General features: G+C 50.6%; 9 protein-coding genes across 9 annotated transcripts; 6 read left to right on the top strand and 3 right to left on the bottom strand.

The window, feature by feature from the left end:
* Positions 1 to 27: 27 nt before the first annotated feature.
* M430DRAFT_217941 (hypothetical protein) lies at positions 28 to 1100 on the top strand. The gene is made up of 3 exons (XM_024864571.1): positions 28 to 377; positions 432 to 597; positions 719 to 1100. Exons 1-3 carry the CDS (start codon positions 280 to 282, stop codon positions 923 to 925), a joined length of 471 nt encoding a protein of 156 aa, XP_024722011.1. The 5' UTR covers positions 28 to 279; the 3' UTR covers positions 926 to 1100.
* Positions 1101 to 2676: 1576 nt separating this feature from the next.
* On the top strand, positions 2677 to 4325 carry M430DRAFT_26402 (hypothetical protein; the record flags this gene model as incomplete). Its single annotated transcript, XM_024865387.1, has 3 exons — positions 2677 to 3012; positions 3178 to 3508; positions 3556 to 4325. The coding sequence occupies 3 exons, from the start codon at positions 2677 to 2679 to the stop codon at positions 4323 to 4325; spliced, it is 1437 nt and encodes a 478-aa protein (XP_024722010.1).
* Positions 4326 to 4539: 214 nt separating this feature from the next.
* On the bottom strand, positions 4540 to 6261 carry M430DRAFT_117771 (hypothetical protein). The gene is made up of 4 exons (XM_024861682.1): positions 6089 to 6261; positions 5998 to 6028; positions 5685 to 5944; positions 4540 to 5629 (listed from the first exon to the last, which is right to left on the bottom strand). The coding sequence occupies exons 1-4, from the start codon at positions 6219 to 6221 to the stop codon at positions 4785 to 4787; spliced, it is 1269 nt and encodes a 422-aa protein (XP_024722009.1). The 5' UTR covers positions 6222 to 6261; the 3' UTR covers positions 4540 to 4784.
* A 207-nt stretch (positions 6262 to 6468) lies between these two features.
* Positions 6469 to 8163, top strand: M430DRAFT_40667 (hypothetical protein). The gene is made up of 5 exons (XM_024867420.1): positions 6469 to 6508; positions 6574 to 6590; positions 6654 to 6677; positions 6729 to 7233; positions 7280 to 8163. Exons 1-5 carry the CDS (start codon positions 6493 to 6495, stop codon positions 7801 to 7803), a joined length of 1086 nt encoding a protein of 361 aa, XP_024722008.1. The 5' UTR covers positions 6469 to 6492; the 3' UTR covers positions 7804 to 8163.
* Positions 8164 to 9397: 1234 nt separating this feature from the next.
* M430DRAFT_49046 (hypothetical protein) lies at positions 9398 to 10089 on the top strand (the record flags this gene model as incomplete). The annotated part of the gene is made up of 2 exons (XM_024868036.1): positions 9398 to 9681; positions 9732 to 10089. The coding sequence occupies 2 exons, from the start codon at positions 9398 to 9400 to the stop codon at positions 10087 to 10089; spliced, it is 642 nt and encodes a 213-aa protein (XP_024722007.1).
* A 1800-nt stretch (positions 10090 to 11889) lies between these two features.
* M430DRAFT_98368 (hypothetical protein) lies at positions 11890 to 15704 on the top strand (the record flags this gene model as incomplete). The annotated part of the gene is made up of 2 exons (XM_024870118.1): positions 11890 to 14472; positions 14529 to 15704. 2 exons carry the CDS (start codon positions 11890 to 11892, stop codon positions 15702 to 15704), a joined length of 3759 nt encoding a protein of 1252 aa, XP_024722006.1.
* Positions 15705 to 17007: 1303 nt separating this feature from the next.
* On the bottom strand, positions 17008 to 20740 carry M430DRAFT_117762 (hypothetical protein). The gene is made up of 2 exons (XM_024861681.1): positions 20315 to 20740; positions 17008 to 20253 (listed from the first exon to the last, which is right to left on the bottom strand). The coding sequence occupies exons 1-2, from the start codon at positions 20527 to 20529 to the stop codon at positions 17046 to 17048; spliced, it is 3423 nt and encodes a 1140-aa protein (XP_024722005.1). The 5' UTR covers positions 20530 to 20740; the 3' UTR covers positions 17008 to 17045.
* A 328-nt stretch (positions 20741 to 21068) lies between these two features.
* M430DRAFT_57262 (hypothetical protein) lies at positions 21069 to 23166 on the bottom strand. Its single transcript, XM_024868661.1, has 2 exons — positions 22838 to 23166; positions 21069 to 22791 (listed from the first exon to the last, which is right to left on the bottom strand). Exons 1-2 carry the CDS (start codon positions 23087 to 23089, stop codon positions 21160 to 21162), a joined length of 1884 nt encoding a protein of 627 aa, XP_024722004.1. The 5' UTR covers positions 23090 to 23166; the 3' UTR covers positions 21069 to 21159.
* Positions 23167 to 25308: 2142 nt separating this feature from the next.
* M430DRAFT_40661 (hypothetical protein) lies at positions 25309 to 26849 on the top strand (the record flags this gene model as incomplete). The annotated part of the gene is made up of 5 exons (XM_024867419.1): positions 25309 to 25693; positions 25751 to 25787; positions 25844 to 25914; positions 25966 to 26345; positions 26402 to 26849. The coding sequence occupies exons 1-5, from the start codon at positions 25535 to 25537 to the stop codon at positions 26847 to 26849; spliced, it is 1095 nt and encodes a 364-aa protein (XP_024722003.1). The 5' UTR covers positions 25309 to 25534.
* Positions 26850 to 27389: the final 540 nt, after the last annotated feature.

The raw sequence follows: 27389 nt of genomic DNA, 5'->3' as shown, positions 1-27389 counted from the left end.
TTCTGTCGTATACGGTATAGCAGAATGACTCAGAAGGACCGGGGTTGATTTGCGATTGAGAACCAAGGATCCATATTCCATCTCGACATCGATGATCGCTTCATCTGCTGAACAGAGACCAGCAACTCCCTCTGAGCATCTGAGCATCTGAGCATCTGAGCATCTGAGCATCTGAGCATCTGGTATAAAGAGAAGAGATAGTTCGTATCCTCTTACCTGATCCGCATCACAACTACAGCAACAGCACGCATACAGGACTCGGCTCGAAATTTCACAAACATGGCATCTGATACCGCCCCCAGACCCCCGCTCCCCCCCTTTACTGCTGAGACGGCGAGGATCAAAGTCAAGGCTGCCCAAGATGCTTGGAATACAAAGTCGGCCACTCCTTTTCTCATCTGCTCTGATCGTCCTAGCTGAAAGATGCCCAGGGATCCTCAAATCGTCAAGGGCGCATACACCCCTGACTCAATCTGGAGAAACCGAGACCAGTTCATCAAAGGTACCGAAGAGATCGTGGCCTTTTTGACCAAAAAGTGGGAGAGAGAGAATGGCTACCGGCTGCGGAAGGAGTTGTTCGCCTTCACAGATAACAAGGTATGTAATCATACAATGCTCGTGTTTCCTCGACTCAAGGCAAGGCTCTGTTTGTCTTGATACTTCAAGCTGTGGAAGGTAATCGGAAGTAACCAACAATTGATCTGTCTCCGGTGCATAGATTGCAGTGCAGTTCTGGTACGAGTGGTATGATGAATCAGGCCAGTGGTGGAGAACCTACGGCCTTGAGGATTGGACGTTCGCAGAAGACGGACGGATGAGGAAGAGGCAGATGAGTGGGAACGATGTGAAGCTCGCTGATCACGAGAGATGGTTCAAAGAGGGTGTTGATGTGAATGAAGTACCCATCGAAGAGAAGCATTGGTAATCCATTGTTATTGGCCTGTAAGGGCTTGAGTGAAACCCCGCTCGATGTCGCCGCCAGTTCGAGGTCAATAACACCATTCTGTATCTGCAGATCCTCGCAGGGGCTCGTAGAGTCCTTGCCTGCTAGCAACAATGAGGTTTCCGAGCAAAGGGAGAGCGGATCCCACCACCAGGCCAACTGATAAATGCATTCCGAATTCAGCACTCAGAAGCAGCGTGTGATCACCGGCGCGGCAGTATTTCCAGCAATCCAGGGCTCTTGCTCAGCACTCGCCGAGTCGGCAAGATCCAGACACGTCTAAACTTCTTGAACAAAATGCATTGCCACTTCATTGAGTGGCCAAGCATTCGTCATGCAATGTTGGAAATGACTATGTTATGCCTGTGCTTCGTCCGGGTCGTGGAAATAGCCATAGGGAACAGGCAAGCGATGGTATATGTACCCTGCCCACGATTGAGCCATGCTCTCCGGTATCTGCGTCTCTGTTTCCTTGAGTTATAACAGGAAGGAGTTAGCAAGTGTCTGATATTGTGATTAGACAAGCTCACCATATCAGAAGTACATGTTCACCGCCGTGGCCTCCGCCGCTATATAGTACTGTTGCAATGCTTGACAGGAAGCTCAAGTAAGCTTAATCGCTGTGTAGAGCTTGGACGTATAACTTGGTCTTGTTCTTGGTAGGATATGGCTTGCTAGCCGCGTAAGATCATGCACTTCGAGTGATTCACTCCTGGGCCATGTTTACGCAGTGGTGGTTTGGGGGTGATAAGGAACCCCTTCCAAGCACTGGTTGTTAGCCTTGGCCCTAGCTCCATAGGCTCAGCCTCTCAGCGAGTAGTGCGCTGAAGTCATTCCAAACTTTCATCGTTCAGAATGGATTGATTTGATTGTGGGCAAGGCCGAGCTCAATCCCAACAGCTCTTGGTGGATTTGCTTCTTCAAACGCCCAGCCAACCCCGCCATCAGCAAGTGTTCCTTGGGCTCTGGTGTTTCTCTTACGATCTCCGTAGCTCGAGCGCTATAGCCCGGAGCACGAGGTTTTCAATGGCATTAACACGTTAAGTGATAGCTGGCGGGAGCCGAGTATTCGAGGATCGAGGGCTGAAAAAACGGGAAATAGTCAAGTTTGACCTTAGTGGCTGCGCGCCATGATATAGTATGTGCTCGTTTGCTATCGCTGCCTTTTGATACCCTCTGTCAGCATTATCCCTCTCTCTGTCATTTGACAAAGAAAATCTGGGGAATCTTGGACAGAAAAAGTCTTGGTGCAACCGTACCAAATAAAGGGTATCCCCCTGCTGTCCTTGTCACCGACATTTTACCCACAGCTGTGGAACCCATGTATCAAGTGATTAGCCTTGGAATTGATGAAATAGCGATAGACTGTGGACATGTTGAGAGCTTTTCCAGTCGTGGAACATTTCTTCGTTGCAACTCCTCGCTTAAAAAAGGGGGGTGTTTGTGTTACTGCATCATCATCTTCGAAGCCCGGAAATCTAAGGCCGTCGAGGAGGTCTGTCCTGAGGCCGTCGAGCTAGATCTAGTTATACAAACTGCCAGATTCTTTTCCCACCACAACACTCTCTCCTCCCACCTTTTCAACTTCAACTATCGTTGTTGCGCCTTCACCTAAACTCCACAGCAACCTCCTGAAGGCTGCTACAGTCTCATCCACAGCATCCAACACTCTTTCTTACCCCTCTAACCACGTTGAAGCCGCCTACCTCACAGGTACAACTCTGGGCCTGGCCATGGACCTAGAGAAGTTCTTCCAATGGTTGTCAGCCATTCTGGCTGCCATCTGGAGCTTCCCAGTCTCAACAAAGAAGTTCATCGAGATCAATATCTTGGAAGGCATTGTTGATCTCATTCGAGACTCCTTTTCTATGATTCCATCCCGTTGGGCCGAACTCGTTGCCAAGCTTCTGTCTGACATTGTTGGCTTTCTCAAGTCGCTGGCTCTCTATCTCCACCGAGGTTTAATCAAGGGAAAGGCTTTCAGCCACCTGGTTGAGCTTATTTTGCCCTCTACTGTCTCCACAGCTCATATGTCTTACGATGACGTGTTAAACGGTCGAACTCGCCCGGTAAGTTATTATCTTCTCTTTCGGGTCCCCAGCACTCAAGTCCCTCCGAGAGTATATGTATGCCCTTTGCTAGAGTACGACTTTGATCTCTATCATGAAATTGTCATCTAGTCACCTGTACAGATCTGATCTATGTTTATTGGAACTTGCTCATCTCAATTCTAGCCAGCTGCCTTACCCGACCTTATGCTCCATCTCATGAACGTCGTACACGCTGCCGAGGGACTCCAGTTCTCCGTGTGGGCACTGGCATATAAAAAGAGGGTTCACTCGTCCAAACACAATATGCGTTCTTGGTCCCCAGATAATCAGCTGGAGGCTGAGCGTCGAGCTCGAGTCGTACGAACTGCGGCCAGTCCTATTGACCGTAGTCTTGCTGCACCATGGGAAGACCAGGAGGGCCATGCTCGGTTCTCAGCTCTTAGTCCAGACGTCAAGGAAGAAGCTGCACGAACAGTTCAAGAACTGTACGACCAATACAACTTGACCTCGCCGTGTATGTACTATTCAGACCCCGTCTTGTCAATTCTAACGCTTTAGCAGTTACCAACGAACACAGTTCGTCTCACACAACAGAGATGCAGGTTATATTAGCAACCTATATCTCTCCAAGGGGCTCTCGATGCGTCAAATTTTCCTATAAGAGAAAATTCGCCCTTCTGCTCGCACTCCAAACCACTTTCCATCCCGATGTCTTCGCCGCTCTTAAGGCGGAAGCCGACCGAGACTTACGAGGTGCACCCTTTGAAAGCTTCCGTCAGACTGTCGTCCGAAACGCAAACCGAGACCGTATCCGCTTTGCTAAGGCCCTGGGTATTATGCTTCTTTATCTCGGTATCTTGACCAATGTCTTCTTGTTGCTCTCCAATGCCCCGCGTCCATACCGTGCACTTCCTTCGATTCTCTATATTCTTGGAACTTCATGTCTGATCTGCGCCTGCAAGGGCATATGCGTCCTCCTCCACAATCGCAAGCGTCGCCAACTACGTCCTTGGGAAATCTTCTTGACTGAAGAGCAATACAACGATCAGCATGACCCGCGTTGTTATCCATATGGTCTCACTGTCAATCCGAAGGTGCACAATCAGCCTTGGATCGTGGAATACAAGAAGCGCTACTTCTTGCGTCGCATCTTCGACCGCGAAGTCTGCATCGAGGACCCCGCGATCTTGAGATTCCACACCCGGCTCTTCTACTCCTCTCTCGTCATTGGTGTTCTGATCGCGGCCGCTATCTCGGTCATCTGGGTCTTTGCAATTCCCAGCCTGCCCCGAAACCTTCTTCAGCCACGCTCGATGGATATGACAGCATAAGCGCTTGCATCTTCTCTTCTTCATCAGGGTGGATCATTGAACAGGTACTGCTTCCGATTATTTGCTTCTGAATCCTTTTCCTTAGGTATTCATCCGCAAGATGTGTGATGCAAGTACTAGCAGAGAATCAAAGTTTTTGCCTTTTACATGAGTCTTGAATAACTTGAATGTGAACACTTTGACAGTAATTTGTGACTTGAGGTTGTAAACAAATAGGAGGTCTTCTACTGCGTAGATATGTATTCAAGCTGCATACACGATCCAACAAGAGCCAGACTCACGGACAGATCTGTCGAAAATCGGGCAGACTGTGTTGAGTATACTGCTTCCAAAATGGTGGAAGCTCGTAGTAACTAAACGCTACCGGATCTTGAAATCCAACGTACATTAGGACGCCCCTCTCTTATATATATATAATCCAACGATAAAGTCGCAGTTCTTCACCTTCACAACCACGCATCAAATCCCAACCCCCTCAATCCCAAATTCCTCACCCCCAACATTCCTCACCCATCCCTGCAGCGGCCCCGTCCTAACACTCTCCTTAACGCTCCTCCTATACCTCAACAACTCATCCCCCTTCACATCCCCATACATGCCTCCTCTCAAACCCCTCTCGATCCTGGGAACCGCCACCAGCGCCGCTATCTCCAGCGCCAGCTTCCACATGCGCCTCTTGCAGACACAACTCGCGGCCTTGAGATCGTGCTGCCTTCTCCCCTGCAGCACGCCCCCAATCAGCGTCTCGAACTGGAGCGGTGTCCACGAGGCCGAGATGTTCGACGGGACGAGTTTCTCACCGGGGGATAGCGCTTGGCGTCTGCTGAACCGGAACTCGCGGTCCGTAGTAAGCACCGAGAAGGGCGTGAAGGCGTACCCGCCGTCCCAGGTCTTGCCGTTTAGCTCTTTTAGGCGGCCCGAGGGGGAGAAGGCGCGCTGGCATGCGGAGGCTGAATGTTGGGATGAGGGGAGGATGAGGGAGGTGAGGTAGATGTTGGAGGGGGAGATGAGGAGGGAGGTTAGGGAGCTGAGGAGGGAGGTGCTTTGTTTGAGGGCGAGTTTGTCGGAACAGGATTTGGAGAGCGTGGGAGGTGCGTCTGGACGGGATGGCTTGCGGCGGACGATGCCGAGGGCGGAGAAGTATCCTCGGCCTTGGAGCAGCGGATGGGTCGTTGCATCTGAGGGTGGAGAAGTGTCGGTTGATGGGCTGGTGGTGGGGTTTACGCCATTGATGGATGGAGGTAAATCCCATGGAGTAGAATCATCTTGGGCTGCCATTGTGAGCTCCATGCTGGCATCACCACCTGTTAGAATCGTTTAGAATACATCTTGAATTCTGATCAACTTGGATGTACGTACATGGGGCTTCTGAACAGTACATGTGGAGGTTGATACCGTCGTTCAATGCAAAGGGCTGGAAATGAGACTCGGTCCTTTCGTCTGGACTACGCAGACGAATGAACTCAGAAGTCTGCTTCTGGCATGAGGCGAGGGCATAGCATTCATCAAGCAGAAAACGATTGAATGAGCGGATGGCCAGGATCTCAGCATGCCAATCGTGGAGGACGGTGCCTTGAGCTTGGGCGATTCTGTTCTGTGGGAGACATTTCATACCCGTGCTAAGACCTATCAGCCGGAGGGCTCAGAAAAGCATATTGAGACAGACTCTTACGCTGTTGCTAAACACGTAAGGCTGTTTTTCCCTACGTCGAGGGTGTCAGCCTTGCGATTCCCCCCGCAGCCTTCTCCGGGGTCCAACCAACCTTGCGCGACAATGCCACTCAGCGGCACCCATTCTTTCACACCGGCACCCCGATTCAATGGCTTTCCCTTGGTTGGAAAGGCATCAAACTGCCGCAAGACCACATCGGCAATCTCATTGCCCGAGATCTCCATCTCACGACGTGCTGTGCCGGGAGATATGTGATGGGATCAGCGCTGAAGCTGAACACTACCAAAGGCTGTCTGTTTGTTCTATTTCCGTAAGCGAGCTAGTGCTGTTGTCTCTTTACCTTAGTATGACAGCCTCGTCGACGTCGCCAGCCGAACCTTCCAACGTCTCACACGTATTACTGTATTGTTATACCAATTGTGCTGTCCTAGCAAACCTTGCTTCCTTTAAGTATATATTATATTATATATATATGTACATATATATACACCTAGCATGAACAATCCGTTAAGTGAGATCCCCTCAACTCTACCGCGGATACTTTGCGACCTCAACTAACAATGCCCTTGTGGCTAGTCCCCAAGGCGCGAAAGGTGCGCCAACCTCCCCATCACCAAAGGTCAGACCTGAGAGTGCATCACTAACGTGCTACGAAGCCCAAGTTTGACCTCCATCTTAAGGTCGGTCTGCATCGCTCGTCTGCGAACACTTAGGGCTGACAACGGGCACAGATATACGACCTCAACAACGTACCCCTCACCTCCGGAACCTCCTACGTGAAATGGCATCTCCCTGCCTCGACCGCCGCTGAGCACCGCGGCCGCACTGAGAAGGCCGGTATTAAGGAACACAAAGTCGTCTGGGACTACACGCACACGATCCCAGTACGGCTCACCATCGATAAGTCCAACCATCTGCAGGAATGTATCATAAATTTCGAAGTCGTGCAAGATTATAGCAGCGGGAGTAGGGCCGAGAAGATTACGCTCGGATATGTGACGTTGAACCTGGCGGAGTATGTTGACGAGTCGGAGAGCGGGGATGGGGAGGATGGCGTTGTGAGGAGGTATCTAATGCAGGAGAGCAAGATAAACAGTACGCTCAAGGTCGGCATCTTGATGAAGCAGGTGGACGGAGACCGAAATTTCATTGCACCTCCACTAAAGTCTGCGCCCGTATTTGGAGGGATTGCTGGCATCATGGCTGGGGAACAGGCGGAACAGGATGAGCTGGGCAGTGAGAACCCTCTGGTGAGAAGGCAGAGCTGTTGCTAATGAAATAGATCTTCCCTCGATGGGTAAATCCCGCGACCACAGCGACCTCCAAGACATGTATCGCCGCGCGCTGGCTGCCTCCTGGGCTGCGCAGACTGGCGAGCTCCCCGCAGACCAATGCATAGAGGATATCTTTTCCGGCGGCGATGGCTGGCGAGAGAAATACGATCCGGAAGCCTCACTCCTCAATACACGTACAAACGCACGCGAAGACAGCCCGAGTGGGGATGAACATGAAAACCAAACACGAAGGCATCGCAGCACGGGGTCTACATCGAGCTCCAGGAGTCAGAATACGGTTAAAGACGCCAAGAGACCGGGGCATAAGAAGCATAGAAGCAGAGAGATGGATATGGGGAGAGCGACGGGCATTCAAAGCCCCCATTCTGCGAAGGCGAATCAGGAGAGTTCGGAGCAGGAGAGAGAGAGAGGGAGAGGGAGGAATGGTTTTAGGTATGCGCGGGAAGTGGATGAGTTCGATATTAGGGAGGATCTGATTGCGTGGAAGCTACCCGGGAGGGTGTCTTCGTAGGAGGGACTCTTCTTGAAGGCGTATCCTTTTGGCGTCCGGATGTCTATCAAGTGGGGCATATTCCTGGCGTCAGGTTGTTGGGACTCTTTTGGTTGGAGGTTAGGAGTTTGTCAGGTCTCTTGTTCCAAGTCCTTGGTATGAAATTAAGCTGCGAGGCAAGCCCTTTACTTTCCAGTATTGCTCCTTCTGTCTTTTTCTCTGTTTTCTCCCACTCGTGATATATACGTCGAGTACGGCTTTAAGGGGGGCAGGGCTGTCGGCGGCGACGCTATAGATGTCAACGGCGACAACGAGGTGATGGCGACCTGGTAGCTACAGGTGTTCCCCATAACAACTGGGAGGTTGCACGTGAATCTTCACCCACACACCCATTGCCAATTCAACTTGATACAAGTGCATGACCTCATCGTACACAGCTTCATGTCACCATGTCTTCGTCGAGATCCGAATTCAAACAACAACCTCCACCGAAATGTCTGCAGTTCATACTAGCGCCGACGTCAAGGAATACGATGAGGAGTAAGAAACAATCACTATCTCCAGACTCCAGACTCCAGAATAATTATGAATATATTTATAAGACATCCCTCTAGACGCCTCCTCATGTTCAAAGGAATGAAACATAAACATGAGGGGCAGGGAATGATGAATTTGGATAATGGAGGAAGTAAATCTGCTTATCAGCTAATGAAAGTGATGAAGGCAAAGAGACTGAATAAGACTTGAACCGTGGTTTGATGCACCTTGCATTTTTAATGTGGCCGCCATGTTATGATTTTGAAGCCAGACGCACCGGTTCATGAACATTAACATATACACTTAATTCTGAGATCAGATAGTATCTCATGAATTGTGAACTAGAACAATTAAAACCTTTCATCATGAGTTCAGCTAGGAAGAAAAGGTGAGGTTCTCTCGAGGCTGTTGTGTCTCGCGCCTCACGCCTTGCCGGCGCGGGCGGCCGACCCGCTAGCGCTTTTCCTCTGAATTTTCGGGTAGCGATTTTCACCGTCTATCCAAGACCGCCACGGAACCGTGTGCGGCCCAGGTTACCGACCGTGTCCTTAGCCATATCGATCGAGCTTATGATTGCCAGGCCTCGAAGATAAAGTGGAGTTTCGGTGGATTTCGGGACTTCGGGTAAGGGGGGACTCGGAAATCTAAAAAGTCTCAAGTACCGGAAGGGGCTTTTTTAGGCTTTTAGGGGGGGCGTTCTTTTGCGCCTCGGGGTGGTTCTTGATCGGTAAGGTAGGTATATAGCCCATGCCATGGCTCCTTACCACTCAGTTGTTAATCAGTGTGAGTTTCGATTTCAAGATTGGTATATACAGTTCAGTTTTATGGCATAAGGGCGGCAAGTTGTAACGGGGCAGCTTGTCTGGAATAATGTTCCTGAGCCCCTGAAAAAAAATCAGGGGAGTCGTTCAGGAGTCTTTCTTTCGTCTGAAACTTTCTGCTCGTAGGTTGAGCCGATAGTAAAGGAGGATAGCAAGATCATACGAAATAGTCATACTATCGAGATTTCGAGGTAATCCCACTTCATCCCAATTAAGGAACCGCCTATCTTTAATCTCCCAACTAACTCGCGTTTTAGATGGCGGATACAAAGAGTCTGGTCACTTTCCGACTCCTCCCTGTGGAGATGAGAGAGGAGATCTTCAAGTACACATTCGCAACAAGCCAAAACTATCCGGATTTTGCAGCCTCCACGCCTGCCCTGCTGGTCGCCCTCCGAGGAGACCGCGAACTGTACGACCAAGCGCTGAGGGTATTTTACGGCATTAACCACTGGTTTCTCACTGCAAGGAACTTCCAAGGGGTCAGTGCTCTAGGGAAGTTTGCGGTTGCTTGTATTCGGAGTCTGACTATCTTCGTGGAGTACTACCCCCGAGGTCTCTCCTGTTGAATACCAAACTAACGTGACCCAGTGACTGGTTCGAGGACGACGTTGAGTTCAGGGAATTCCTGCAAGACCCTAAGGGAAACCTTGCACGGGCTGAGAGTATCCAGACACTCCGATTCTATATAGAATCCTACCGTGATCTCGTTTCTCTGCAGCTGATCAGGCACTTGGTCGCAAGTTTCCCCAGACTGAAGCGCTTGGAATTCCATGAGCATTGCACGTCCGAAAAGGATTCGGGATTGCATCTTATAGATCAGGTCAATTGTCTGTTTTGGTGTAAGGCGAAGCTTGAGGAGGTCGGCACCTCAGAAGGTTATGATGTTATTAGCAACGACTGGTTCTGGGAGGAGGAGAATGGAGACGTTCTTCAACGTGCTCTGTGAATTCTGACAACTTGGCTACATGAATGCGGGGTAATGCACGGAATTGTATCCCCCTTAGAACAGGGTCGGATGACGAGAGATAAATGACAGAGCAATGCACGAATTATTCCTCGAACCGGAAGTTTTTTGAGAGGACTACTCCATGAGCACAGGCACCTTTTTTTAAAGCTACACTCGTACTGATTTGCTACCTGGATTTCGTCGAGAAGACCATAATCCAAGCAGTAGACAGAAAGGAATCAATAGCACAATGCTATATGAGATCTGCTTTGAGCTGCGGTCCTTGCCACGGCCGCACCCATGTCACAAAGCAAATCTCATCATAGCACGTGTTATCAGGATGCCACACACGTAAGGAATACGAGTAGGAATGCGGATAGCGTTGTGTTTGCTTGCTTTGGTTGCACTCGGGGTTGCCGGCCGTGTCGGCAGCAGAGGGGCAAACGCGTCGCCGGGAAACTTAGAACGCTTGATATGGCAGTTGAAAACCGATATTGAGCTTGGCTTTTTCGAACTATAGGTACTTTGAGCGAGCCCTTCCAATAACAATAGTTCATATTTATCAAGGATTCGTGGGCGACGGCACTGACGGATCACTCGATCCCTGGAGCAACGCCTGATATAGAGTTTTGCGTCGACACTCGGCAAAATATCTGCCCTCACATGAGAGTCCGGGTGAAGGCGCTTCTCGGCTCCATGACATTTGAACCGTCAGCTCTCCATGTGCTTCCCATGTCTTAGATTGCGCGGCAGAACACGCTCAGAACGCAGGGCGGTCACCGGTGTGGTATCAGTGGTTGATTCCCCCAACTTTGGGCAACGGCGTTACTAAGCATCGTGGATCGTTTCCCTTTCACATCCGCCTACCTAGGCGTTCACCGTAAACGGCGTAAAGTGGAGTTGGCTATCCATTTGTTAGTGTATCTAGGGACGTTGCTAAGGAGATATAATTCACGTGATCTTGCGTGCGCTGTGTCCTTCTACTCAACCAACCAGAGAGCTATTGTAGAACTTTCCTGAGTCGATGCCACCAAACCGACTTTCAACTCTCGATCGGGACAATGAATATGTAAAGTTGCTTTAGTCCGGGCGTATGTATATCTAACAAGCCTTTTGCAAGAGCCACTAGTCAAGAGAAGGTGGGTAGGCACTATATCTGTTACATAGGTACAAGAGACAATAGAGTTGTGATTGAAGGAGGCAGTATCAGATTAATGTAGAGGTACTTTACATAGAGCACTGTAGAATTTGAACTTTGAAGTTGCCAATAGATAACGCGAACTGAATCACGGGAGTATTTATCTGAGGGTGTTCTTATATCATTCTCCCCACTTTATATAATTCTTGGTCGTGCCCATCCCCAAAGACGACAAGACTACTACGACTGTACCGACTGCACCACGCTGTGAGACAAGACGCACTCGACCACCACCACGACGACGTTCCAACACCCGCCAATCCTTGCGCAAATCCCTCCACACCCTCAAGCTCCTCCTCTCGAAGAACAATCATTATTATTGCCTTTTGACCGCAGACACAAGAAGACCCGCGATCTTTGGCCCCGCCCCAACCTAACGTTACTAGAGGCGGCTCCCTACGGAGGTACCGCGCCGCCAATAAGATGTCGGAACCTAGTGAAACATCGTAAGTCGAAATCCACCAGCCTTCAGGAACCCGTTTCATGTCCACGCGTGTCATCTTCACACTGGCTATTTCTGTTTCGTTCTCTCTTGTATTGCACCGCTCTGCTGGAGGTGGTGCAAGCTTGACTGCGCCGTCCCGCGCCTCGAATCCGTCGTGATGCTGACAATGCCTCCTCTCCTTAGCCACAAGCGCAGCAAGACCTCCCTCACCAACCTCTCCCGGCTGCGGCGGAAGGAAGGCAGGGATGACGATAATAATAGCAATGAGGATGGCTCCTTGAGCTCACCACCGACCCGAGCAATGTCCTCGACCTCCCTTAAGATGTCCCAGCAGTATTCACGCGGACACGGGCAGAGGGCATCGAACACCCCGGGGTTACCAATGCGCTCGACTTCCAATTTCAACGGCACGAGACCTGCAACGGCAGTGTCCGTTCAGGATAAAGGGGCATCTATTGAACAGTCTGTGCGGAAGTTCCGCATATTCGAGGCGTTGAGAAGCGGGGACACGGCATCCATATCAAAGGCGATACGGGAATCGGACAGTAGCGGGATGGGTACATCGGGGCTGTTGGAGGACACAAGCATACTGCATCTTGCGATCCAATGTGCAGAGATTCCCGTGGTCGAATACGTGCTCTCTGACGGAGCTGGGACCATCGATGTGAACGCACGAGACAAGGACGGGAATACTCCTCTACACCTTGCAGCTCAACAGGGGCGAGCACCGATTGTGCAACTGCTCCTGGAGCAACCTGGGATCAACGACTCTATACCCAACTTCCAGGGACGGTTACCGCTCGATCTTGCGCGCACACCGGATATCTTCCAGCAACTTCAATTGTCGCGATCAATATTTGTGGACAAGAAGATCAAGGAGGTTCAGGACTTGGTGGCACAGGGGGACTACAAGACACTGAGCGAGATCCTTGAAGAGCCGCGGGTTAAGACTGTTTTGGATATCAATGGGGGGGAATTTGCATCAGACATTACGACCATACAATCCGGGGGGACCTTGCTACACGAGGCGGCAAGAACAAGAAACAAAGAGCTTATCCAGGTCCTACTTCTACATGGCGCGGACCCATTTCGTCGCGATCGTCGGGGAAAACTACCACAGGATGTCACCAAGGACGATAGCACACGAGCGATGCTCAAGAAATCCCCAGCAGCCGTTGCGGCACAACGAGGAATTCAGGAGAAGGCCGTTCTCGGAAATGCCTCCCAACAAGGGGCTCAGAACGCTGCCCCAGGTGACGCTCTTGCTGGAAAGGATGGCCGCGAGATGAAGGGCTACTTGAAGAAGTGGACAAACTATCGAAAAGGATACCAATTGCGATGGTTCGTTTTGGAAGATGGCGTCATGAGTTACTACAAGCATCAGGACGACGCTGGCTCTGCTTGTCGTGGCGCTATCAATATGCGCATTGCAAAGCTCAATATGGATCCGACTGAGAAGACGAAGTTCGAAATCATCGGGAAGTCGTCAGTAAAGTACCACCTGAAGGCGAATCACGAAGTGGAGGCGAAGAGGTGGTTCTGGGCGCTCAACAACTCGATTCAGTGGACGAAAGACCAGGCCAAGGAAGAGGAAAAGCAAAGAGAGAGAAGTGCAGAGCTTCTCCAACAGGCAAAAGCAGAACACTCGGGATCCTACAAAAGGCAGATGTCGACCGATGGCCATAGTGAGACCACAAGCGTTGCAGATGCTCGATGGAACGGCTCTCAATCAGCTCCATCGGCCCCACAAGCGACACCTGGGAGGAACACAAGCCACAAGGTCGCCTTTGCAAGTAATGGAAGTGTCGATGAGGAGGATGGCACAGCTTATGGATCATACGACCCTAGCTTCAGCGGTGGCGATGTTGGCAGAATCCCAAGCCATATGACCGCACCTCCCGATGTCGTGGATGAGGATGAGGAGTATGGAGAGGGCTCCAGTGACCGTGACGCGCCCGCAACCAAGGATGCATTTGGCATTACGGCTCAATCTGCCAAGTTACAGTTGGAAATGATGGCCCATGTTAATGCAGCTCTTCAAGCTCAGCAGGCCAGAAACCCCAACCTTCGCATCTCAGATCCTGTGGCCGTGCAGGCTGTTCAAACATACGATTCTTCTATCCGCAATCTAACGGGCCTTGTTTCAGATCTTCTCAAGATTTCGAAGGACAGGGATGCTTATTGGCAATACCGGCTCGATCGAGAAGCTGATATGCGCCGCATGTGGGAAGAGGCCATGGCACAAGTTGCACGGGAGCAAGAGGTTCTCGAGGCACGTATCGGTGAAGCAGAGGAGAAGAGGAAATTGACCAAGCGAGCACTTCGAGAAGTCATCGAAGGTGGTGTTACTATAAGCCGGCCAGAAAGCAGAGCCGAGCAAAACGACGAACCAGAGGAAGAGGAACAGGTTTCCCTTCCGACCGATGATAAGGCATCGAGGCGAAGATCAACAGCTAGGAACTCTATTCGTCGGAGATCAGCGCTGATGGAAGTGACGAACATGTCTGATTCGGAAACAGAAGAGGATGATGAAGAATTCTTTGATGCTGTGGATGCTGGAGAAGTCGAGATTGTCCGAAGGATGCCACCTTCGAGTCCTCCACCTCCCAAGCAGCCAGTGCCCACAATTTCTGAGGTTGATGGAGTATTGGATCTGAGTTCCTCATTCAAAGGCTACGAGAATGGTATCCGGAAGCGTCTCAAGATGGATGCCGATGACCGGCCAAAGATCTCTTTATGGGTAAGTCGCCGAATTGTCCTTATTTTGATCGGTCTACTAATAATGTATTGATGCAGGGTATCTTGAAATCTATGATTGGCAAAGATATGACCAAGATGACTCTACCAGTATCCTTTAACGAACCAACGTCACTTCTTCAACGCTGCGCCGAAGATATGGAGTACGCGGATCTCCTTGACATTGCTGCTGACAGAACGGAATCAACCGAACGCATGGTCTACGTTGCCGCATTCGCAGCTAGTGAGTACGCATCCACCATTGGTCGTGTTGCCAAACCTTTCAATCCGCTTCTTGGCGAGACCTTCGAATATGTTCGCCCAGATAAGAACTACCGCTTCTTCATCGAGCAAGTGAGCCATCACCCCCCGATCGGTGCTGCTTGGGCAGAATCTCCACGTTGGACATATTGGGGTGAATCAGCCGTCAAGTCTAAATTCTACGGGAAATCTTTCGATATCAACCCTCTTGGAACCTGGTTCTTAAAACTCCGCCCTGCTAATGGTGGGAAAGAGGAGCTCTACACTTGGAAGAAAGTCACCTCGTCGGTGATCGGAATCATTACTGGCAATCCTACAGTAGATAACTACGGACCCATGGAGGTTAAAAACTGGACCACCGGCGACGTCTGCTTGATTGACTTCAAGGCTCGCGGTTGGAAGGCATCCTCGGCATATCAAATCACAGGTCGTGTCACTGATGGCAATGGGCAGACCCGCTTTTCTCTCGGCGGACGGTGGAATAATAGGATCTACGCGCGCTTTACACCTGGATTTGAGGCTACTATTGACGAAGCCAAGGCAGGAGCGGATTCGTTGCATAACCGTGGCAATGCAACCGATCCTAACCAGGCTTTCGTTGTCTGGGAAGCAAATCCCCGCCCCTCTGGCATACCATTCAACCTAACACCTTTCGTCGTAACCTTAAACGACATCAACGATCAGCTCGCTCCGTGGTTGCCGCCCACCGACACAAGGTTGAGACCAGACCAGAGAGCCATGGAAGATGGGTTATACGACTTCGCTGCCACCGAGAAACACCGAGTTGAGGAAAAGCAGCGAGCGAGGCGGCGCGAGAGAGAAGCCAACGGTGAAGAGTTCGTCCCCAACTGGTTTGCGAAAGCGAAATGTCCCGTAACTGGCGAAGAGTACTGGCAGTTCAATGGCAAGTACTGGCTTGAGAGAGAGAAGGCACCAACGGGTGAGGCCTGGAAGGGCGTTGAGGAAATTTTCTGATTCCTCACCGCATGAACGTTTTGAGGGTTTGGGGGAGCTTGGGAGGGGGTTAGGGATCGGCACCTTCAGCAATTGGGATTGCTAGGGCCGATGACAGCAATGGAAACAGGGCTTGTATTATGAATCGAGTGTGTATGAAAAAAGAAAGGGAACTATATGTACAAAGCATTTATGAATTTTGTTTTTCAAGTGGTTGCGTTGATTGATCTGATGATTTTCTGGCGACTCGTTTGGTTAAAAGGTCACGCAGTAATAAGATTAATTAGAGAGTCGAGAACAGGTTGAGAATTAATATAACCTAACTTCAGATAACATATATTCCTCTACACAAGGCACATAATAGGTTTTATAATCAATGAGCCATGTTCCATTCGATTTGTCCGCTCTATAATATCACACCAATAATTACCACACTGTATAACAGGGTCTCACAGAAGCAATATTTCTCGCAACTACTATACCAATCATATCAGCTCTATCATCGCATACATACAGCAGACCGTCATTAATCTATCTATCTTGCTCACCGACTTACTGTAACCGTATCTGTAGATACACAACATTCAAAGTGTAGCACAAAAGCCAAGTCGGAAGAAAAAAGCAAAAAAAGGCAAAAAATCCAACTCGCGATGCTATGACCCTATATTGGCTCGATCGTATGCTTGTCCACAGACATACATACCTTACATTAGGTAGTAGGTGGATGAAGCATTCATTTATTAATCGGAACATGGATGCTCAGACGCCCCCCTCCCCCCCCTACCCCCTGCTTGCCACTTCACGTAACTCGCTCGCCTCCACGATTATTCTCTAGTCGCTAAGTGACACTTGACACATGCAGCCACTACTAGCGCTTCCATGCATTAATGATAGATATTTCAAGGACCATGCAGATGCACTTTGTGGGGTAGCTAATTAATAATTCCACGATGCAGAGAATGAAAATAGCCATAGGAAGTTGGAACGGCTAGCAAGGATTCTACAGTAGGATCATCCTACAGGATGGGGCGGGGATAGTGATCTGTGAGGAATGATTGAGGTGTTTGAGGCTGTGAACGAGGATTTGGTTGACAGGCCTAGTACGTGACCGGTTTTTGTAAGGAGATACATGTACTGTGTTTATGCCTTTCCTGCACGACGATTTGCAAGCGGATTTGAGTTGATATAGAGATTAGCAAAGCGAATATTTTCATTGAAATAATCCTCCTCTATCCAATGGTCCTGAACGCCGCGCTTCGCCAATTTGTAACATCCTAAGGTAGTAATACATCTCTCATCTCATGCATCGTTGTCGCAAAACAAGAAGCCATTCTTTATATGTGCCGTGACCCATTATGTACTTCAATAAGGAGGTCTTCCTACATTACCTTTCAACCCCGCACCCTCACCTGTCTCGATTCTCTTTAATAAGCCTTCCAAATCCATCACTGGCGGTTCCTCGCCCCACGGGCTTTGCCTTCGACTCCTGCTCTTCGTGCTTCGTTTCACACTTCGTCCTTTCCGCAATGCATCTGTTGCAGCATAATCTTGCACCGCCGTCTTTTCACCCGTGAGCGAACTTGGAAGAGGCGGGACAGGAGGCACGGCATCGAGATCCTCTTCTCCATTTGAGATAATCGGGCTTGAATTGCCCGCTACAGGGTGAGAAGTCAAAGGACGGGGTCTTTCATCGGTCAATGTTACGCGATCCCGAGATTTGGATCTCGATCTATCACCGGGTTCACGCAAGGAGGCGGAGCGTTCCATTCGGGGGAGCGTTTGTTGAACGTAGCTGGGAGTATTGAAGGACACTTCAGAGGCCGAAAGATCGTAACTGACCATGCTCTCGCTGCTGCCATCGCTGTGTGCTGCAATCACTCTGGTGCCTGGTCGACTTCCTCCTGAGAGAACACGCTTCAAGTGGTCAATACGAGTTACAGAGTTACGGCTCGACTCGCTGGGAGGGGAAGGTGGCTGCCCCTGATCCTTTCTGGGCTTCCGTACAGAACCAAGTCCGCTTACAGGTCCATAGGCTGAATTTGGCCTGCTCCTATGCAGAGGAGATTGGTTTCCTTGAGGCAATTGTGACTCATTGCCCCCATTGTTGAGGTTCCCATTCACAGCTAAGAAGTTCCGGTGACCTGTGGCATTGGTACCCGAGCGCGAACCGTTCAGTGAGACAGCCTTGCTATTCTCTTGAACAGCCACCACTGCTTCTCTGCTCCACTCCGACATCATCTGCTCCTTGATTGTTTCTGGCATGGTATGATCATCGATAGCAGCAGCCTCAGAAGCGAGAATAGGGTGGGTGAAGCTTCTGCTAGGGGACGTGGGAGCACTTGGGAGTGGGGAGCCCAGAGAATCAGCGTAGGAGAGCGAGATGAGCTTGACCATCTCGAACCGATCATCGAATGGTCTGAGAGACTCCTGCTCGAGCTCCTCTTGAGGAAGAGCTTGTTCAGGTGTAGCGCGGCCTGGAGTACCGACCTGACTGAGGGGTACCGGAGGCACCCGAATTTGATTGACCCAGAACATCTTACTCTGCCGGCGATGAATCTCGTTATGGATAGCGTTGCCCACTGGTGACGACTCAAAGTCGAATTTCTCACTCAAAGTCCAGAAATACCCATGACACAGACTGCCCAGTCGAATCTTGGCCATCGGGGTCTCAGCCTCCAGGATATCCTCCTGCAACCTGAAGATCATAGGTAATCCATCCTTGACGGCATTCACTCCCAATCTTGTAACCAGAGCGGTAAGTAGAAGGTGCAAGAGAACAATATCAGATTCGTAATCCACATACTGCAGGGCATTCTCGTAGATGGCCAGATGTAACAACGGGAGGAAGGTTGACTTTGATAACTTTGATGGCTTGTCCCTGTGAGATGTATTCGAAACTGCGCGTTTTGTGAGACTCGTCGTTGAGTCGTTGCGTGCAGGCTTTGTTGGACCTTTCGTCCTCTCCTCAAGGACCCGAAGGTCAGATTTCGACATTTCCTTATCTAACCATGTCAAGAGCGCATCCACGTAGGACTTCCTGACACTCCCGTCTTGGTCCCGTAAGAGCCATTGCGTACCCTCCCAGATTTTCTCGGGCACGCGATTCCTCCCCAGGCTTCCTCCAGCCATACTTTTTTGATGGCTTGCCACAAGAAGAATGGCTTTGATAGCGTCGAGAGCCATGACCTTTGCCGTATTAAAGGAGAAGAAATCATCCGTATTCGAGTCTTCCTTCATGTCTCCAAGCGAAGCAATAGCAGCTGTTGCAGTAGTAGGATCTTCGCTCGCGGAAGCCGCATTCGCACCGCTGGTAGGTGGAGAGGGCTTAAGCCGCAGGAGGATTGTAGACACCATGTCTGATATTTGATCGGCATAGTAGACATGTGTGGCGAGATCTCCTATGCACTGCCGAAGTCTAGACAGTAATTTTTTCCTAACATCCGTTGACACCAGAGCTACTTCAACAGGGCCTCCAGTAGCTCTAGCGGAAGGGTCGAGCTCTGAAGGTGACTTGGCCTCGTCCATGCTAGGGTCCTGCTGCAGATGAGGAACCGCACCACTTAGCTGGAGAACCCGCAAGACATGCTGTATGAACCCTAGCAGCACATCCATGACACTCAGCCCAATCAAATTGATATCCGACTTCAGAAGAGAATCCACCATTGTCGCCAGGACCAATTGCTGTTGTAGAATATCCTCGGCCAATGGACTGCGAACAAGAGTATCCACGGCAGTTACCAGAATGACATATCGATCCTGGACAGGGGTCCACCGAGCGATCATTTCAAATATCTTCGTCGCCCATCCATGAGCATTCTCATCGCCGGAAGTATTGCTAATGACATTTTGCTGCTGCGCAACTCGATCCGAGATGAATTTTAGTGCTGCCACTGTTGCTCCATGGATTTGAGACCTGTTGTTGACCACGAATATATGCTTCAGACATTGAATGGCGAGCACCCCGATATCCTCCTCAGCCAGTTTATCTGCGTCTGCTGTTGTCTCAGAGAGGGCAAGAGCATTGTTATCCCCAGAGTTTTCCACCGTCCGTACTGTTGCAACGCTTGGCCTCCGTCTCTGCGATCTCTCTACACTTGACTTTTCCTCCGACTGAGCCCTGCGCTCGAGAAGGTCCAGATAGCTCTCATTGTCCGTCCATATATTCTCCAGAAGTAGAGGCACTATCATGCTCAGCTGTCTTGCAGCCAGGGACGCCAATGCCTCTGACGATGCTACGCTTTTGATGGCCTGGAGCCCTGCACTTCTCCATCGCATAGCCACTGGGGCACTTAGGGGCGCTTTCGTTTGCGACTCTGTTGATGCAAAAGATGCGTATATCCGAACAATTTCTTCGTATTGAAGTAAATATTCCTGATCAGCTGAAAGTGTCGCTCCATCATGATTTTCGCAAAATGCCTGGAACGTAGGGATAGAGGATTCGACCATGGTAATATCGCGGGACCGGAGGATAATATTGAGGATCTTGAGGACATATGGGGCATAGAGAGGAAGGTCGCGGGGAGCTTTCTCTATCAAAGCCGCAAAGATCTGCAGCGTAACCTGGACGTTTCTGGCTTCAATGTCAGCAGGCACGCAGGCGAACAGATAGTTCATGCGGTCTCTTAGCATACCCTATCCGTGCTCGCCATACATCGCTGGCCGTCTTCTTCTCCAGAAAGGCGCCAACCTTCTGCACCTTGCTGCGGCGCGTTGTCGCATAGTACAAGAGGTAGCTGAGCTCGCTGGAGTTGGGCTTCACATCAACAGCACCCTTAGTGGTTTTCGGATAACACTTCAGGATCAGGACTTGATGTTTCGGACGACATTTTTGCCGTATGGCGTGCATTTGTGCCTTGTGCCCCGTGCCGGGACGACTGAGTTTCCAGCTTGCGCGTCGTCGAAGCTGGATGACTTCTCTTTGTCGGCACGAATTGAGGGTCAACGGCGGGGTGCAGCACGAGTCAGAGCAGATATGGCTGATGGGCTGGGCGACTGGATAGATATCATGGAAACGGGGGGCTCGTGAGGGGATTCGTGAATCGTAATGTAGGATCCTGACTTCGCCGTTGTTGACAACTGAACACTGGCCAAATTACTCCGGATTGATTAATAAGGCTCAGATTTTAGCAGCCTTCCTCAGGCCTAGTCAGGCAACGACACTAGTTCCCCGACGCGACGTCGATCACAGAAACACGCATCGCGTCGCGCGGCCAAAGGCAAAAGGTAAAAGGCAAAGACCAGGGAGAAAAGGGGGACAGGATAGGGATCAAAGGAGGCGAGAAGGGTTTGCCCACGGATCATTTCATTGACACCTTTTGGAACTGACAGCAGATCGATCATATCCTGAACCTGGGGGCACGACTGCAAGGCTCATAATAGACACTTCGTTCTAAACGACTAATAGAGGCATCTAAGGTATGGTATGGATGTAAGTCAGAGGAGTGTTCTCTTCTCCGTGCCGCCTATCCTAAACCACTTATATCTTAGCATCCTCCATCTTTCGCTGCAGACGGTCCTCCTTGATGATATCGGCAGCTCGCTCAGCAACTGCGTATACACTCGACTGGATATTCCCTCGTGGGATCATGGGGAAGACACTTGCGTCCACGATCCGCAGGTTGGGAACTCCATATACCAACAGCCTCTCATTCACCACGCCTCCAAGCTTTTCGGGCAACATGGCACAGGTACCCGTGATATGGTAATGAGAGACGAAGGTCTCCTCCACAATCTCCTTCGCAGTCTCTAGGTCATGCACAGGCTTATCGGAATGAATCCTGCGACCATCCTTCTTCAATAATGAAGCCATCGGTTCGGCTGCGGCCAATGTCTCTAGCCACTGGGTATGTCGGCTATGGAGCTCGAGATCGAGTGGATGAGAGAAATATTGTGGGTCCACTGTTGGCTGGGCAGTTGGGTCCGAGGAGTTGATATGCACGAATCCTCGAGAGAAAGGATGGTTCAAAACGGCAACGATGCTGATATAATTGCCCTCCTTACCCATGCCGTAGATGCCTTTACACCCAGGCCCATCTCTGGCGACAATCTGGAATGGTGCCAGAGTGTACTGACCAGAAGCACATGTGGGGTCGTATAGCATTTCACGGAGAATCTCAAACTGCTCCTTCTGGGCTGGAAAGCTCTTATACTCATGAGAGTCGAGATACTTGGCAAGAAGTTGATCCAACTCGTCTTTCTTGAGGTCTGGAATGGGCATAAACGCTGATACGATTGGCACGCCGGACAGCGGTCCCGCCTTTGCTTTCTGGTATGCTTCCATCGCACTTGCGGCCACTTCGGGCTGACGCAAAATATCTCCTGAAATCTGATCGTCCGCAACTTCCCAGCTGAACGGAACGTAGCCGTGATCTTGAAGATTCTCACCAACGTTTGGATTGTCAATCAAGACATGAATGCCATGTGATTCTAGGAGCTTCTTGTCGCCAATACCAGAAAGCTCCAGAAGCTGTGGCGTTTTGACGGTTCCTGCGGCAAGAATCACTTCTTCACTTGCCAAGATGTTTCTCTTGACGCCGTCTTTGGTTACGACTTCAACCCCTTCGGCGGAGAGGGATCCATCGTCCTTCTTTTTCAAAATAATCTTGTGCACAAGCGCTTCTGTGAGTACATGAAGGTTCGGCCGGGAGGTAAGGTCCTGCAGGTAATGACTGCCAGCATGACTTCGGGTCTTCGTCACGGGGTCAACAATGCCAGGATTGGTGAAGGCACCGACAGCCACGCCAGATAGAGGATCTCCCGTGAGCTTGTAACCCAAGGTCTCGAAAGTTCTGGGCCATGCCTTGTTGTAGGGCGTGTATGCATCGCTTTCTCCAAAGGAGAACTGGATGGGCCCGTCTGTTCCTTGGATCTCCTTGTCGATATAACTCAAGACAAGATCATCTTGGGATTCTTTTGACGGCAGTGTCAATTTGTGGAATTTTCGGAAATAGGGGGTCAAGGCCTTCCAGTTCCATCCAGCAGCCCCAAGCTTTTCCCATGCATCAAAGCCCGCCGCGGAGGGGTAGATCACCATCCCCAGGTTGATAGCAGTGGATCCGCCCAGGACTTTTCCCTTGGGCTGAGCCACCTGACGCCCTTTCAAGTGTTTCTGCAGCTTGTCAGCTTTTTGCTCGGTCACGTGTCTCCGGGCATACCTGAGGTGGGCTCATGAAGCACCAATCGAAGTCGGGATCATCATACAGCGACGCGGCCAGACCAGGAGTAGTGATTCTAGGGTCATCTAAACGATTGGCCCCGGCTTCGAGGACTAGAACTTTGACCTTCGGGTCTTCTGTGAGACGGGATGCGGCGATGAGTCCAGAAGTCCCCCCGCCAACAATCACGTAGTTGAACTTTTCCGTCTCGAGGGAGGGCACTGACTCAGGATCAGTAGTAGGTCCCGGCATTTTTGCGCAATCTTTCCGATGAAAGCTGAGAAGGGTTCAGTAGTAGGTATGTTTTCCCACTTGGACCGCAGTGTGCAGTTTCTTGCTGTAAGTATGAGGGAGAGAGAATGTTCTCTTCGCTATTTCTAACCCGTATCGCGCATATCCGCGGCGCCCTTTTATTAAAGGAGAGATCAGCAGCGTCAACTGCCGCTCCGTCAGTCCTGCCGCAGAACGCAGGGTGCGTGATGGCCATTATCCCGCGGAGCTCCTGCTCATAGACGAGAGGAGGGTATCTGCAACGCGCTGTTCTCCAACAACAACAAGCTAGGATTTCTATATCCTTTCCGCTATGCGGTCTAATCGACACTACTCGTAGATGCTTGCTCTGCTCCAATGACTGTAGGAGATATTGCTGCGTCTAACGTGTATGCGCCGGACAAGAGCCTAAATCAAGGAATGGGCTCTGACGATCAGCAGGGCCCAGAACAGGGCTTGCGAGGGTGCTCATGCAGGAGACGAGGAGGACAGTCCCTTGTGCCAGGGATTATTTGCAATTGGCATCTTGACAAGTCGAAACTTGACAGCCGGTGATGCTGGGGTCGCTTCGATCGCTTCCAACCTTTCCCTCGGAACTTTGGAAGAAGTCGGTTCGTTGGAGTCGTCTTCCCCTTGGACGCTTCCCCACCGTACGTAGAAGGTTGGTTGTGACATTTGAGTCTCGGACTTGGTCTATCGCGCCATGGCAGCGGAAGGGGGGCGGCGGCCAATGATTGTTCAGCCTTTCGAAAGCCAGTGCAAGGGTGATGGCCCGCGACGGATGCGGCCCGCTTTCAAGAGCCCGAGTTCACCAAGTCAGGTCCACAAGTGCTTGGCTCGCCCAGTTACTAGTGCCGCCACTTTTTCTCCCGGGACAGTACGCGCTGGAATTATAATTGGCCTTGACGTGGGATCAGCTAATGCGAAAAGTCGACACACTTAAGCGAGGTCGACGATTAATTAAGATTAAGACGGCTTTTCTCTCCAAGACCCCTTTATTCGATGCGGAGTACAGTAGTATTTGGTGGCTTTGTGGCTTTGCGCCTTGACGATTTCTGGAGCCTCGCTTTTGGCTACTGTGGAAGAAGAAACAAAATCCCCCCTGTGCTGCGCAAGAAATCTACAAAAGGGAAAGGATCCCCGTTGACGATTTCCGGAATCACTTGTGCTTCTTCACCAGCAGTCTCTGCCGATCGCTCGGAATTGCGAGCGACTTGGTGCTCGCCAAGGGGGGGGGGGTCGTATTTCTGCAATGTGTTCCCAAGCTCCTGCAATCTACAGCCTTCACAGCTATGCTATCTTCAGGTGACGGTCCATGGTTCTGGGGTCGATGAGGGGCAACAGAGGGTCTACCGAGGGAGAACCAGGGGCTGAATGCTACTGTAGTCGCATCGCAAGTATGAGCCGACGGCAATGGGTGTGTCTCAAAGAGCCTTCCTCCCCCCTCTATCAACAGGGGGCTGCAGCGAGTAATGTCGGGACTCGGGGGCCATTTCTGTGCTCGCCTATCCATGGGCTTAACTTTCAAGACCAAAGGGGCCCGGGCAACGGATCAGGCGTATTGTGCAAACTGCTGCGACTATCAAGTGACCATCGAGGAGTTACTGTACGTACGGAGCTTTTTTGTCTGTGGTTCGAGTCAGTGCTCTCTTGGTGAAGGCGCAAGAGAGAAAATACAGTCACACAGAAAGCTTTGTTGCTGATTGATCACATCGCGGTCCAGGATCCTTTGTGCAGTTTTCTACGATCTTGCGATCTCCTACATACCTTACCTTGCAAAGTTGGAATCCCTACCGTTCGTTCCATCGATCCTTATCTACAACGGTTCCATCCTGCCGAACGCGAGACGCCTTACCTGCTACGGCTAGTGGTTTCCCCTCTCACGGACTAGTGTCCCCGCGACCTCGCGTAGGCTCCTTGTCTTAGGTAATCCATGGAACCTCAAGGCTTAGAGCCTCAGGTTGGTAGAGAAGCTATACTCCGTTTTGTTATAGCAAAACTCCCCCCTCGTCCTTCACAAAGTTCGACCAGCCCCTTCAATGGCTAACCCTGGACCTTGCGTGATCCCTGCTATGGCTTTGCATCTACCCCCTCCCCCCGGATGTCAAACTCAACTGTCAAGCAAATGCCGCGATCTCATCTGGTTAGGAAGTTGTTAAGTCTGCGCTTTGTATATTACTTTCGTAGATATTCTCCACATCAGAGAAAGCACGGTCTTCTGGGAAAATCGCTGCCATCTGCAAAGTTCCAAGCTTTGAAGATCTCAGTAATGACTCGAGCTCCCCTTTGAGACTTCCCCTATCCTCCTTTTCTCTCTTCATTTATAAATACTTATTCGAACTCTCCCGCCCCCTGGCTAGGAGATGTGAGAGGGGTTGCCATTTTTGTTGCTTCTTGCCTTGACATCACATCCGCGTTCCCTTCGTCATGGCGTACGATCTCACCAACTCGAGGGCGCGCGACCCGCTGATTGTGATGGTGGTCTTTACTTTCATTGCTATCCTGACTACCTTCATGCGCCTGAAGGCCCGACACCTGAGGAGTCTCCCCTTAGGCCTGGACGATTACTTGATGCTTGTCGCCTTGGTACGTACAGTCCATCTGAGACGCAGGCCGCTTTCAACTGTAGCTGACTGTGTATAGTTTTTTTTGCTTGTCTCAGTCAGCATTCAGTTTGCCTGTATGTTACATTGTTACCCAAATCCCTTCAAAGTTACACAGTCTTAACAAGCGCAGGCGTTCTTGCTGGAGGTGTGGGTAGACATACCAAAGACGTCGCCCCCGCAGACGTGGTAAAAACACTGAAGGTACCTGCCAAAGCCTTCCCCTTCGGTGTCTGTTCCCCCTAACGTCTCTAGCTTATCCTTCCTTTCGAGGCCCTCTACGGCGTTACACTTTGTTTTCTGAAGACCTCGGTCATCTGCTTCTACCTACGAATCTTTGGCAACACAAAATCGTTTCGCATATCAGCTTATGTTGCCATCGTAATCCTCATCATGTGGGCTATGAGCATTGTGCTTGAGACCTTCCTACTTTGCCGCCCCTTAGCATTCAATTGGGATCCTACTATCCCAGGCGGTGTATGCGGCCAACGCAACAAGGTCTATGTCTCCGCTGGCGCGTTGAACGTAGTCACCGATTTCATGGTCATGCTTCTCCCTGTTCCTCACATTTTGGGACTACAACTCGCAATTCGCCGCAAACTCGGTCTACTGCTTATGTTCTCCTTGGGTATTTTGTAGGTCGCTCCCTATCCCTGGACTGTTTGTGAGGAAATGCATTAACCCGCCATAGTATTACCGTCATTTCAATCATTAGAATCAAATCCCTTCAAGTCATTAGCTTTACCGACCCTACCTATACCCTCCCTATGGGTCTCCTCTGGACAGTCCTCGAGCCCTGCCTTGGTATAATCAACGGCAACCTTCCCATGGTGCGCACCATTCTCATTGCCTTCGCACCTGGCATCTTCGGATCCACCAACGACAACACTACATCGAGATCAAGAACAATGGGCCTTTCCACGAAAGAGGGAAGGAGGACGCCATTCCATTTGATCACGACCGGCGAAGAAATCGAAATGGGACGAAATGGCATTATGGTTGGGCAAACAAAGAGTTCAGTTTGGGGAGGAAGCAAGCCTAAGGCCCGCGAGACGGAGAACGACACTGATAGTGAGCGGGCCTTCGCGAAGGGTACTGGAATCATGGTAGGCACGACTGTCGACATCGAGAGCGCATAGTCTGCTGTTTGTATACATGATGTAAAAATCTGCTTTTGGGACATGGTCGGCGAAATAAGGACGATGGATATGAGGATCTGGTGGCATATACCTTCATTTAGCGAAATATTTGGGCAGGAAAGAATATACCATACTTGGCTTGATGTCAAGTCTATAGACAATGAAGCAACCCCGATGAGGCTAGCATCTACGTATTCATCTAATCGTGGGCCCGTGATCCTCTCTCCCAGAGGATAGGAGCGATTGACGTGAAATAGATTATAGGGCTGAGGAGCCGGCCTGCTGGATAGCACTAATTTCGAACTCGATAGGGCTCACGGACATGGTGGATCTGGATCAGCCATCGGCCTCGCTCGCAGGGCTGAACCGTTGAGGCGGGGCAGAGAGGAGGCGTTTGTTGGATTTGTTGGATTTGTTGAATTTCCCCAAAAGGGGGACCGCCGCCGGGGGGAGGAGAGGGGGGGGGGTCCGCTGGGGTTAATGAAATGACATCGGATTCGCCTTCTTTCCTACACAGTTCGCATCGAAGTCATGTATTTG

This window comes from Amorphotheca resinae (assembly GCF_003019875.1).
Source record: "Amorphotheca resinae ATCC 22711 unplaced genomic scaffold M430scaffold_4, whole genome shotgun sequence".
NCBI lineage: Eukaryota > Fungi > Ascomycota > Leotiomycetes > Helotiales > Amorphothecaceae > Amorphotheca > Amorphotheca resinae.
The sequence above is the reverse complement of the archived record's forward strand: the minus strand, read 5'-3'. Positions and strand labels throughout refer to the sequence as shown.

Excerpts from the sequence above, each read along its gene's own strand:
- M430DRAFT_217941 (XM_024864571.1), top strand. The coding sequence starts at position 280 with ATGGCATCTGATACCGCCCCCAGACCCCCGCTCCCCCCCTTTACTGCT. Across the intron at positions 378-431 it reads CAAGATGCTTGGAATACAAA|GGATCCTCAAATCGTCAAGG; the intron begins GTCGGCCACTCC and ends AAAGATGCCCAG. Across the intron at positions 598-718 it reads TCGCCTTCACAGATAACAAG|ATTGCAGTGCAGTTCTGGTA; the intron begins GTATGTAATCAT and ends TCCGGTGCATAG.
- M430DRAFT_117771 (XM_024861682.1), bottom strand. The coding sequence starts at position 6,221 with ATGGAGATCTCGGGCAATGAGATTGCCGATGTGGTCTTGCGGCAGTTT. Across the intron at positions 6,029-6,088 it reads GAGTGGCATTGTCGCGCAAG|GGAAAAACAGCCTTACGTGT; the intron begins GTTGGTTGGACC and ends CCCTCGACGTAG. Across the intron at positions 5,945-5,997 it reads CTTACGTGTTTAGCAACAGC|CACGGGTATGAAATGTCTCC; the intron begins GTAAGAGTCTGT and ends GATAGGTCTTAG.
- M430DRAFT_40667 (XM_024867420.1), top strand. Across the intron at positions 6,678-6,728 it reads AGTTTGACCTCCATCTTAAG|ATATACGACCTCAACAACGT; the intron begins GTCGGTCTGCAT and ends CAACGGGCACAG. Across the intron at positions 7,234-7,279 it reads GGAACAGGATGAGCTGGGCA|ATCTTCCCTCGATGGGTAAA; the intron begins GTGAGAACCCTC and ends CTAATGAAATAG.
- M430DRAFT_117762 (XM_024861681.1), bottom strand. The coding sequence starts at position 20,529 with ATGCACGCCATACGGCAAAAATGTCGTCCGAAACATCAAGTCCTGATC. Across the intron at positions 20,254-20,314 it reads GTATGGCGAGCACGGATAGG|AAACGTCCAGGTTACGCTGC; the intron begins GTATGCTAAGAG and ends CATTGAAGCCAG.
- M430DRAFT_57262 (XM_024868661.1), bottom strand. The coding sequence starts at position 23,089 with ATGCCGGGACCTACTACTGATCCTGAGTCAGTGCCCTCCCTCGAGACG. Across the intron at positions 22,792-22,837 it reads GCTTCATGAGCCCACCTCAG|AAACACTTGAAAGGGCGTCA; the intron begins GTATGCCCGGAG and ends GACAAGCTGCAG.